The 13,233-nt window shown below is 39.6% G+C and overlaps 1 protein-coding gene across 4 annotated transcripts in view; it reads right to left on the bottom strand.

Annotated features, from left to right (window-relative positions):
* The window catches only part of znf609b (zinc finger protein 609b), an 82,830-nt gene that overhangs the window by 49,461 nt on the left and 20,136 nt on the right, over nt 1-13,233 (bottom strand). For 3 of the 4 annotated variants that reach the window (XM_085349810.1, XM_085349805.1, XM_085349816.1), the window contains exon 2: nt 5,289-6,175. In XM_085349810.1, the coding sequence (XP_085205936.1) occupies nt 5,289-6,047 (759 nt within the window). In that variant the 5' untranslated portion in view covers nt 6,048-6,175. The remainder of the gene's footprint in view (nt 1-5,288; nt 6,176-13,233) is intronic. The other variant, XM_085349823.1, reaches the window with a different exon arrangement.

Here is a 13,233-nt window from a genome sequence, read left to right as displayed (position 1 = left end):
CTGCTTCCTGCTTTCTTTACTGTAACTGCTTTACAAACATAGACTGAACCCATAAACGTCTTGAGACACTACCCAACTGAGATCATGCAGTCAATGTAGAAATTAAACCATCTTTAACCTGCCACTTCCCTAGTTCAAAGTCTGTGATGTCTTAGAGCACCCGAGTGAGAACGTCGCAGGTAATTGTCTGGTAAATTCACAGTGGGTGGGTGTCCTGTCTCCTCCGGCTTTAAACAAGCAACTCCCTTGCCTAAACTAAACAGTATTTCCAGTAATAAGGGCACAAATAAAGCAGACCATCTCCTATTATATGCTACATGCTAGTAAAGACTGTGGACAATTCCCTGACCCAATTCTCCCAAAATTCTCTGTAGTTCATGTGTGAAAACATCTTAAGTTGAGACAGATTAGTCAGCTGAGCAGTGCAAGGTAATAATTAGTTCACAAGATCTGTCACGTAACCACACTGTAAATCGAAGTATTTAAAGCTCCTGTAGCATTCAATCCTGCACGTGAAAACGCTTCTGAAAAAACGGGGAAAATAAAGAACAGCACGATGCACAGTTGCACTTTTTCACAGGACAGAAAAGGGAATTATTCTGTTAACAAAGGATTAATTCTCCTCATACATACACAATTGGCTTTACCAGAACATTAACGGGTAAGTTAACAGGCTCTTTTTGCAATGAGCCTGTTGGTGTAATTCGTACCCCTTCTCAAAATAAATCACAGTCCTCCTTCTGTTCCACAGCCTTTAAAATCCCTGGCACTACTCAAAAGGAATGAGTCGTAACACAAGAGCAACAGTCCATCAGGCACAGGCAAAGAGAAAGAACTCTGCCTTTCTTCTCATGATATCCCTGAACTCACCGAGCTGGACATCAACAGGAATGCAGAGCTGTATTCAGGGCTCTTTCATTCAAGTGCAGTCTTTCCCTTTTCTGCCCACGTTTCAAAGTAGCATTGCCTATGTAATTTTCCATGAGAGCTGCTCCATTTATCAAGGTCGGTGGCACATCGAGGAAGCTGACGAATGCCTCACTCCTCTAGGTTTGTATAATGAGAGGTGGGAGAGTGAGACACACTCAGAGGTAGTTAGCGCTTGTACAAAGGAAGTAGACAAAGAGAAGGCTTTGGGGACCTTTAACTTAGGACATAGGCAATGAAGCCAAGCTATTACACCTCTGCCATGGAGAACAAGATTACTAGTGAGACAGATACTGATTAATGCTTGGATAAGCCATACAAGATCTTTTAAACTAGATCTTTCAGACAAGCTGTAACTAGGCTGACAAATATCCAAATTTGCTTCCTAAGAATCTGCTCTATGGTTAAACTCTACATAATATACACATTCAAGCATAACATTTATATACAAAAAGCATTCAGACTTTGATACAAATGCCATATTACCCTGTAAAGCTTCTGGATGTGATTAGGTAAAAAGGGAAGGCATTAAATAACAGTGTGCAGAAGGCGGATAAGCAAGTACTTGTGATGACTAAGGGGAGTTGTGAGTCAGTTCAGTGGTCGTTTTTCACATATTTCCCCCCCCCCATCAGATTTAGTATCAATTTCACAGGCAGTAAAACAAATGTCGTCAGTGGACGCTGAAAGCTGGTGAAATTGGCTTGTGTACGATGAAAAAACAAAAACAGCATCCAAAATTCACTCAAGTCTGTAAATATTTGGACAGTTGACACTATTTCCAATTTTGCCTCTGTGCACCACCACAGTGGATTTGAAATGAAGCAATCAAGATGTGATTTATGGAATTATGGACAAACCAATGTGATTATAAATCTAAGCACTGTTTTTAATACTTCTCAGTGACTGCCAAAAAACGTTTTGCCAGACATTTACAGAATCCAGCTTCACTCGCTGCTTGTTTCTACAACTTCCTGCCTTTGGTTTAGTCTTCAGTTAGTGAAAACCATGCTTATCTGGGCTGAGGTCTGGGGACTGGAGCAGCCATTTAACATCATTCAGTTTCTCTGCCAAAGAAGCTCTCAGGTTGCGTTGGCTGTTATGTTTCAGGTCATTATCCATCTGTACAGTTAAGTGCCGTCCTATTAGTTTCCATTAGCTGCTATATTTGCCCATGCTATAATACGTTATTCACCATATTTGAGAGAGGATGTACGCTTCGGATCCTGGGCTATTACGAGTCATTTTGTGGCAAAGGTCAGGTCTAATCAGGTCTTTCAGTTCCTGGGTGTTACAAATGGTTTCTATGCTGTGGTAAACCTTTTTTACTTGCATTTGCGTGCAGGATTTTGTGTAGATGACCTGTACCATGCGTTTCAATTACATGGGGGAAAAAATGGAGCAGGATGCGCTATGAGAAGAAGAAAAATCAGCACACGCGTTGCAACGCTCTGGGCAATGTTTGCTGGGGTATTTGGCATTCTGGCATCTGCGTGGATACTTTTTCACAGGTACCACCAACACAAAAGTTACTGCACACGAACCACACATCTCTGAGGTACTTGATCAACAGTTATGTTTACTGAAAGCCAGTAAGGAGAAAAGATTTCAAAACCAACTCTATGTCTACATAAGGATTGATTATGAGCCATGAAAATGAGAAAGGCATAATTGTCTACACTAACAGAATAAAAACTAATGCACAATATAATGTTCAAGCTTGATCTCCTAGTGCTAATCAATACTTGTGGTGTTTACACCACATACAATGGAAAGGAATGCACTAGCATTTATCTAGCACTTTTCTAATCTTCCCACTCAAAGTGCTTTAGACTAAAATTTAATTATACATTTATACACAGCTTTCTTCTTTATATTTTAAGCACTTTATTTATCTCGCATACACGGTAATGAATGCCTTTGGATTTTAGGTAGACTGCCCAAAGGAAATCCATGTAGGTACAGGAAGACCTCTGTTATTAGACCTCTCTCTGCATTGAATCATACCTGTTATTAATCTCTGTCTCTCTTCCACAGCATGTCTTTTGTCCTGTATTCCTTCTCTAACCCCAACTGATCGCGCAGCTGGCCCCGCCCCTCTCTGAGCCTGATTCTGCCAGAGGTTTCTTCCCGTTAAAAGGGAGTTTTTCCTTCTCACTGTCGCCAAAGTGCTTGCTCATAGGGGGTCACATGATTGCTGGGGTTTTCACTATATGTATTACTGTAGGGTCTACCATACAATATAAAGCACCTTGAGGCGACTGTTGTTGTGATTTGGCGCTGTATAAATAAAACTGAATTGAATAGAACACGCAAGCTCTGCAGGAATCAGGAACTTCCTTGCTGTGCAGAACACTGATAATCAGTGCACCATCATGCCGCCCATGGCAACATTTCTACTGCCAAACAGACCTATCGCAACTGTCGAGGTCTGCATCACTGCGACATGTACATTTAACGCAAAGCTGTAAATCAGGCATTAGGAACAGATGGTGTCCCTAATGAGTTGACCAGTGAGTGCAAACTTGAGCTATTTAACAAAAGGAAATCAATAAAATAAATACATTTAAAAAAAATATTTAAAAAGCGAATAAAATATTCCTTGAAGTGGTCCTTACTTACATGTAACAAACAGCAGGTTGTAGCCTACTTCAAATGTGTTTGAACTAGTAATCACTAATGGTTATTTTACAGTTATTATATTAGCTGTGCTATTCACACATCAATCCAAAACAACTTTGTATTAAGAGAGCTAGCAGGTTAAAGGCTGGCTAATTTCCAGTCAGGCGGCGTCACACATTTGTGTCTCTATCGGTTAAGTCCTAGAAAAGCTCGGGGCTGAAGAGCAGGGCTGAAAGCAGCTTTTGTTTGATTTTATTCTTTGAGGTAAATGCACTTTTGATGTGTGTGGTTTTTAAAAACACATCCATTAAACATTGGACACCAAATGAAACAGCTCTTCAAGCCAAAACTGATGAATGCAGCAACGCAATCACATCCCTTTCTTTCCTCCACCATCACACTTTCAAGGATACATTTAATCAAGATCGATATTTAAAAGCAGTTGTGACCCCTCTCCTTTATTCAGCGCAGTGAACCAATTCACGAAACCTTTTCATTCGAAATACATCGCAATTACAGAATTCACATTGAAATTTCCTTTCGCGGCACTCGACAGCTCTACAGCTTGTGCTCATGTCTGGGTGTCCTGGATTTAAGGAATCAAACAGGCTTCCTTACAGCCCATCCCCCATGCCACTTTCAGAGCAGCAGGAAAAACGATGAAGGCGTGCTTTGCACCAGCTCCCTCCCCCACACACTGCTCCACCAGGCATTGCTGGGGCTTGTGGGATTAAGAATGGAACACGATGACAGACAAAAACAGTCCTCAGCACCTCCCTGCTCTGCTGTCTTTTATACTGCAAGAGCATGAAAAGGCTGCTATGAGGCATACAATAGAGACAGTGATAGATCAACTCTATGAGTGAACAAGATAAGTGTGGGTGTATAGCTACACGGATCTTTATATTGTTCCTGTATGACAATGTCAGCGTTGAAATTGTGCGAATAATAAAAAAACGAAGAAGAAATTTTGACATTTACTTCACTTCACAGGGATTATGTTATGGTTTTGCGTGACAGTGTGCATTACATTTTAGTCAGCCACTGGTACTTTACTGGCTCATGTGAAGCACATAATACCTTTGATTTCAACTGAGGCTTGTTGGCATTTATTTTTAACATGGAATAACCATTTAAAATAAGCAGGCAATTATCAATCCTGCTTTCAAGAACAGGGGGGAAAAAAACACTGCTGTGTGGGCCATTTCCTGTAGCTGTAGCATCTTATACATCAAGGGTACCCTTTCTCATCGCATGGTAATAAAAGAGAAATCAGCAGTTGGTCTTTTCTTCTGCATCACATGTCAGACTGCTTTGGGGAATGTACATTTCCAAGCCTGCAGAAAGCAACAGGCCCTTATGAGCACAATTTCCAGAAGTCTACAGTATTAAGCACTACTGTTTTTATTTCTCTATGATAAATAAAGCCAGTGCTGTTTCAAAGATACTTTTCACCTTATAAACAAGGCGAGCATTCTTCTTGCCAACACAGATTTCGATAGAAATAGAAAATATTGTCAAATTTAGCAGGCTTTAGTTAGGATAAAAAAAAACATGTATGCCAATATGTTTGTTTTTTCTAGGAGACTAATGAATAAAAACAACTTATTTAATGTCAAAGGTACATTTCGCTAAAACGAGAAATTAAAAAATTCTTTTCACAAGGACAAATATAACCCAATCCAGTGATGCCAAACAGATATGTGCAAAGTTAAAACCAAAAATAAAGGAAAACGTACCTTTTCATTTTTTACCTTCTTTAACGTCTTGCATTCTCCATTACCATTCTCCACCTCCTCTGGTTCAGTTTTTGTAGTCAGTGCTGGTACTATCCCAACAGGTTCAAGTGCAATATTCCCCATTTGATTGGCATCTGCCAAGTCTGCTGATTGCGTGTTCTCAAAGGATGCGTTACGACTATTTCCCAAAGCAACCTGGGCTTGAGAGACAACGTCCTTCTCTGTGACACCTATTGCAACGACAGGGGCGCCATCTGTTTTGTCCTTCTTGCTTTTCCCACTAGCCCCGTCTTTCTCTTTTTTACCGCCGAGAACACCTCTGGAGGCTTTTCCCACTTTTTCCATGTTCTTCCCAGAGGTGGAATTGTTGCCAGCAGCTGCTGCACTTGCTGCTGTGCCTGTTGGCTCCCCTTGAGTCCGCCCTGTAGTTTCTTTTTTACCCCCATCTCCAGCTGAAGCTTTGTTATTATTGTCTTTAGAGTTCTTACTGCGCTTGTATTTGGATTTACTTTCCTTGCCTTGAGAGCCAGACACTGGACTAACAAACCTGATGTTGTCAGGCAATGCCGCAACTGCACTTGGTGGTGCCGCCATACCGTCCTTGGTGCCAGACATCTCAAGTTTGTCCTTCTCTAAGTCAGCGTCAAGGTCAATAATCAGATTTCCAACACCGATATCCCACTCATCCCCGCTGTCGTAAGTGTCCACCGCATTAGAGTCCACACCTTTCCCGCCTGCAGTGCCACCACTTAGGGACATTTTAGTGCCAACGGCCCAGGATTGCCTCAGTGAGGTCCGACACCCTCTTAGACGGTTGGGACACAGGGGCAAGGGTTAGAGAATCCTCACGGTCTACTTGTTCCTGTCCCATTTAACCACATTTTACCCTAGAAAAAACAGAAGCAAGAAAACACATACATTAATCTCATATTTCAGACACAAAAATAACAGTGGATACAAAAAAAAAAAAAAAAAAAAAAAAAAAAAAAAAATCGTTTGATCATGAGCCAGTAATTCTCTGATGATCACCGTGCAAACCACTATGGTAATACCCACTGGTGTGACAGCGCTGCTCGAAACCCTCTCTTCATAATCACTTCCCACAGTCGTCATGGCAACCATGGGAAATGTAGCCTAAATCCTGCCTTGACAGCCAAGGTGGCCCCACTGTTCTGAATGACTGGCTCTCTTTTCACAAGCCACTGCTGATAGTGCCACTGCTGATAAATAAGAAGTAGCTGGCCTCACACTCCCCCGCATGGTTTATGAAGCCGTGCCTTTTCAACTCAATAGTATAATGGTAATCTTGAACTAACAGAGGAGCTTAAAAGCATGAATGAACCAGTGTACGTCTCAGGAGAACACCAGTTTGTTGTATTTGCTTACACAATGTAGCCTAAAGGTCATCACTTTTATATATCTTTGGGCAAATAAATATGACATTCTTGAACAGATCTTAGCTGTATCCATTTGTGGACATACTGCAGAACAAAATGGTCAGAAAAGAATGTTTAAAAATTCTTTTCTCAAAACAGAACTCAAATCTGGGTTTGAAAAAGGTAAGATAGTTATATAAATCTTTTTGTATAAAGATACAAGTTTTTGGTTCTTGTTTTTTCCTCTGGAGTTTCAGAAAAAAAAAAGATGTGAGCTCAATGTGAAAATCAAGCTGTTAGCGTGCTTGTTGTGAGTGGGCGACTGTGAAAAGAGGTTATTATTTACTATAAGAAACACTGAAAGTCTGCTAGGAGCTTTGTAAAGTACAACGATGTCTCCGTGTAATTAACCAATGCACAGCTTCACACAGTTTTACAGTTAGGTAGTTGTATTTTGACACTAAAGTAATAACTTGCCATTAGCTCAGTATTAGCAACAGGTATATAGGGGCTATGTATGACTACATTTATATGAAAATGGTGATTAACAATAGTGACTAAAACTAAGGTGCAGAAACACAACTTAAGGTCAGCATGAAGTTGAAGCTATGTAGTAATACTAATGTAATGAATGGAGATATGTGTAAAATAACAGAAATAAAACAATGCTAATAATAGAAGTAAATAATGATGAGTTCATACAGATTGTGTTTACATATTATAGGCTATTAAAATATCTTAGTATTGTATCACATAAAAATATATCCTCAGAGGAAGTCAAATATTATAATCATTATAATACAATGTTGAATTTCATGCTTATGTCCCAAACATCTATTCCTGCTTAAAGTGCTCCTTTAAATTTGATGCTTATTGCTACAACTATTTACGGTCAGGTGGGTCTACAAAATGATTAGCTTTCATTTTCTGCTACATTTCATAGTAAAATTATGCTTCAGCTACATCTAATTATCTGCCAGTCAAATTAGCTTGGACCTAACCTTCTCAGAAATGTAAATGTGTCGCTGAGATGCAAACTGCAACAACTGCAGTTTGGTCGGCAGCAATATGTCGTGTAGCAAACAGATGTAAATGTTGCATGGGATGTTCTGTGAAAATTTATGTATATTGTAAATGCAAGTAGTAGTAGTAGTGGAGTAAAAATGTAAAAAGAAAATTTGATTAAAATCCAGAATAAAATTTGCTATACGGATTCAGCAAACCTTTTTCACAATCAATCAATGCGTAAATGAACAACTGGTATTAAACAGTGCTTCTATAAAGGTGAGTCAAGAACTGATGAAAATCAAGGACATCATTCACAGTGTGTTACTAGAGATATCAAACTCTGCCAGTTAAAAAAAATAAATGGCAAGAAAGCATTTTACTTTTACTTTATTCATAAAACCTATAAATTTATAATGCAGACTTTTTTTAAAAACCACAAACCAATATAATTAAAATTCACATCTGAATGTTGGACTTCTACTCATGTGTATTTGGCTCATTTGAATCCTGTGGCATCCACCAAGAACTGTGACAGCACCCAAAGAGATTACATGGAGATATTAGCATATTTTCTGCCTCATTACTGCTGGTAGTACAATTAAATGAAATAAATGTTTCTATAATGGAAGAGCTCAAAGAATTATTCTTTATACCAAATTATCCAGTTATGACACATACCCACACAAGACTATATTTATAAGTTCAGTTACACCCTCCTCAGGGGGGAAAAAAATCTAAAGGATGCAGCACAGATGCTGGTGCACACTTACACCTACCAGCTCATTTTAACATGTACCCTGACTTAGCTCCATCAAGAAAAACAGTGGAAACATCACAGCTGGATCACACAATACACACATCTCGTTCTGTTAAATGATCACCCCCAGCAGTGACGGAGGTAAAACTGTTGAGCAATCATTTGATCGCTGCTTACTCCTCACAGATGGCTCCCCAAAGGAACGACCATCAGTGGCAGGTTTTGGAGGGGCGGAGTGATGCAGCTGTCCCTATATGACTGGGTAAACAGTTGTGAGGTCTAATTTGTCCAACACCTCGACAAAAGAGAGGTTGTAACTCTAGTGGCAGTTGACCCACTGTACTGCCCCTTTTGCTGGAGCTGCAGTGCAAGCCCCTTTTGAAAAAGCTGCACTGAGGAAATGTCCCAAAGAGTGGCCCATTGAGTGAAAGGCATGCAGGCTGTGTAACTCCCACAGTGCTTGCACCCCCAGCCTCCTCCCACCCCCTTTTTTTTTTTCTCTTCTCTTCACAGATCCAGTTTCATTCAGCTATCTATTCGAGGCCATGTAGGGGTGATTTAGCCTTGAGAGTGTAGAAAAAGGACAGCGGGTTGTGATTTCTGGATTATTTCATGTGGAACACAGCTAATTCAGATTTGACATAATGTGGTTTTTCTACATGTGACTGCTAGAGTATGTGTCTGTAAACAAGGCTCTGAAAATGACTACTGAGGCACCGGCCAGCCTCATTTTCCCTTTTTTTGCTTACCAAGTGTAGCAGACAGAAGCAATACAATGGAAAGGTGAAAAATAACACACAGACACAATGGGAAATATGACAAGTGACTCTATTATTACCACCTGTACCTGACAGAGAAAATATGACTGCACTATTAAGGGCTCAAATGAGGGTAATTCTCCAAAATCTGACAAAAATAGCCGGCAATGGACGTCACACATTTTAAATCAAAAGTCAGAGCAGGTAATTATTGTTTGATAGCACAGACAGCCAGATAAGGACTCAGCTAAGGTATAAATGAGACGTGCCCTTAAATTAAGCATGATTATCTCTGCTAGGAACCTTCTTACTGTATCCTACTATCACAAACCCAGAGATCCTTGAGACACATGGCAACGAAAACCCATTCATTTAGATTATTGCATCCCATGATAAACACATATTTAATAGCACTACCAGTGGGGCCCAGGGCATTGTTTGTTGCAGCTCCTGGTATAATAACAATAAAAAAAGCTTATATAATGCTATAATGGTTTCTTTTCCTTTTTTTTATTGAGGTGCATACTTAGTCATAATGATTATTACCTCATCCTGAACTCAGTGCACCACATCTTATTAAGGACTGAAAGATGTTTCTCCAGAGTTGCTCTAAATTGTCGTGCAGGGCTGGAGGAGAGATTTGGTTTACCATATCTCACAGAGAAGAACACCTGCAAAATCTCAAATGCATTCCCTGCATAGCTGTGACTCTCTATATCAAGCACTGAATGTTTGAACAGTGAGGGATATCCAGTAGCACTTGTGCTAGGAAAATGCACCATGCGCATTCACTTCATATTTCATTCGTGTAGCTGACAAAAAACAAACAAAACTGAAAAAAACTCAGCTCCACTATCCACATCCTAAAATTGCTCATATTGCCGCTTTAATTCTCAGTTTCAAATTGTATAACAGGTGAACAAAATGCAGTGAGCATAATGACCCAAAACAAGGGAGCATCAAAATGTGTATGCATATTACTTTTACAGTATTGTGGAAACTAAAATGAATTAAGAGAAGGAATCTGAGTGATCTGGGTGTGTAACAGTGTGTTAATCTATATTACATTAGAACTCTCTCTTTTTTTCCATTGATTGAACACAATGTTTTGCTTTTCCCCTTTTACATTTAGCGTTGTTTGACTTTCACATGCTTTGGCTGCTCCATATGTTTCTGGATTGCAGTCTTCCAATTGTGCTATCGTTAATTTGATGGTTTGTAACTTCTTGCCTGCTTCTTCTATTGTGCAGCAGTAGTTCAATAACAAGATGTTTCCTTTAATGGAAAAAGTCTCCAGCAACTAGCTCCATTTAAAATGACTGCTGAACCCACTTTTAGCTGCTCAAATATAATTAAACAAATGGAAGGAATCACAATTGAGGACTGCCTTTACTCTGAAACCAACATTATTCTGAGGTTTCTTTTAACTGCCTTTATTTTGTGTGTTTTAGTTCAGGTGTCTTTTTGTATTTAATTTATCTCCAACAGGTGAGATGCATGTTCCACTAGATTGTGATCAAGTGACTGACTTCCTATTGAAGAATATTCCACTTCATTACCTTCAAAAGCGCCCGGATTGCTTACACAGTGTTTTGGGTCAGTTTCCATCTGTACTGTGAAGTAGCGTCCCATCTACTTTGCTACGTTTGGCTGAATCTAAACAGACAGTATTTTCTTTGTACACTCTGGATTATCCCACTGCTTTTGTCATCTGTCACACCATCAATAAACACCAGTGACCCAGTACCGCTGGAAGCCATGTCCAGTCTAATCTGGTCTTTCGGCTCTTGGTTTGTACCTTAAGGTAAACCCTCTGCAGTTCTTTTTGTGAAGTCTTCCCTTTATGCTATGCTTAGATAATGATATGCCAACCTCCTGGAGAGTTGTCTTCACCTGACTGCATGCTATGAAAGCAATTTTGTTTCCTTTGCAAAGGCTCCTGTGATCATGCACCACTGTTCCCTTCATCTAATGGCCAGGTCTCTATATACTGCCAAGCCCAAGCTCTCTCTCTCTCTCTCTGAAAAAAACCCCCAAACTTTTAACTGGTCACCTTTAATGTTGCGCCTGCAGTTTGGGTTTTGCAGTTCCTTTGATTGCACAATGCTGACTCACAGAAAAATCCACAGCTGGAATAAACTACAGACCCTCTCACTGCTCAGCTGATCAAGATATAATGGAGGAATAACCGCTACCTGTGCACAAAAAAGGTTCTGAGTCAGCTAACCAACAACATTTGGCTCTTGAAAAAAAAAAAAAGAAAAAAAAAGAAAAAAGAAAAAAAGAATGGGAGCCCTCAGGTTGAGCCCTCCAGGAGCATCTTCCATGGAGGGCTCAACCCTTTTCCCCAGTCAAGTCTGTCCCGTGTTTAGCAAAGTGAAAATAAAATAAAATAAACAATAAAAGGTGAATCAAATAGACCATTACGGCAAGGCTGGGATGGTCCATTTGGTAAAGTAAATCCGTTGGGCATCTTTCTTCGCCTTTAGACAATAATTCTGATGGCAAAAGAGCAAAACGGATGGGCCACACATTGTAACTGCAGTTACATTTGAACAAAAACTGTGTCAAGGTTTACATATATTCGGAAACAGCTGACCATTCTCTGAAATAGGCAGAAATAATTTGTCCATGACAGGAAAAAAAAAGAAAAGAAAAAGAATACTGGGAAATAAGATAAACAGTAACAAGGCTCCCTTAGAATCTGTTCCTAATATTCTGCCTAGCAACACCACTGTGCTGTTTAGCTTATGGCTGAAATTGATTGTACTGTAACACAGAAGCAGAGTATAGCAAATAAACACTCATTTGCATGCTTACTTCTTCTAAATTATTATTAAACCAAACAATGGCACATAAATCCAGTGCAAAAATAATGGTAATGGTAATTGGCTGCCCCCCATATCACAGAATGTATAGGTCCACTTATTAGTGATGTCGATGCTCCTGGCTAGCTTCACATCCGAGGGAAAATCTTTGATTTGCAATAACATAATTTAGTATTGCAATGACAGTTTGCCTTGTGTAAATAAACAAATACTAATTATTCAATGCTGAATATAAAGTCCACTTCAGCATTGGCATTCTCTAATCTTTCCATATTCAAGGCTTAGCTACTGGCCGGGTATATAAAGCTATAAATATAATAAATTCTTAATATCCAGGTAGGTTCAGAAAGATCTGCCAGATCTTCATTCTAGTTTGTTCAGATGGCAATTTAGTGCACTGTGGTTGTGTAAGACTCTTTTTATTTTTTTACTCGAGGATCTTCAGACAGCAGTAACAGTAACAAATGTAACTGTTATTAACCAGAGTTAAACTTGATTTTTGACTTGACTATGCTGTCTCCACCATTTGCTGTAACGAATGTGGTAACAAACAGTAGAGAACATCAAGCACAGTTTTGTTTGTCCATTTGATCTGGGAATTGTTTAAAAAACTGTTGTCATAATAGTAGGGAAACCCAACCGTTTAACCGGATGTATTCAGCCCTGATTGGTGGGATATGTCACATATTCACATGCCTTGTTTAGATGTCTGCGGCGTGTTAAAAAAAAAAACCAAATCTTATGGCTTTAACTGCTAGTAGAAGCCCAACATGACAAAAGAAGACCAACTTGAATGCTTACTTTGTCTTGTAAAATGTCATTATGGATACTTTGGGCAGAGGGGTGGAGGTGGGGGGGTTAAAACCCAACGCCTACAGATGTTCTCAGATCTTCTTAATTTCACTCAGGGCGCGCATTCACAAACTAACCTCTGTGTAATTGGATTGTGTGCTTGAGCTGATTATCAAAAAATAAACACTAGCAGCCAATCAAAGTGATGGGAATCAGGAGTCTGTGGGTCAGCCAGCATCTTGAGCAGTAAAGAGGCCAACAACAGTAACTCACAATGCTAAGCAAATGGAGGCTCACTAGACAGCTGCCTTCCATATGAGTGAAGATAAATTTTACAATCTCCCATTTCTAAAAGGTTGATTTTTTTTAATTAACTCATTCACTGCCATTGACGTCTATAGACGTCAATTACGTTTTTCAATGGGA

Source organism: Diplotaxodon limnothrissa, linkage group LG1, assembly GCF_057381915.1.
Source record: "Diplotaxodon limnothrissa isolate DT_005_m linkage group LG1, D_limnothrissa_male_GT1.1, whole genome shotgun sequence".
Classification (NCBI taxonomy): domain Eukaryota; kingdom Metazoa; phylum Chordata; class Actinopteri; order Cichliformes; family Cichlidae; genus Diplotaxodon; species Diplotaxodon limnothrissa.
This window is presented reverse-complemented; position numbering and strand designations above follow the sequence as displayed.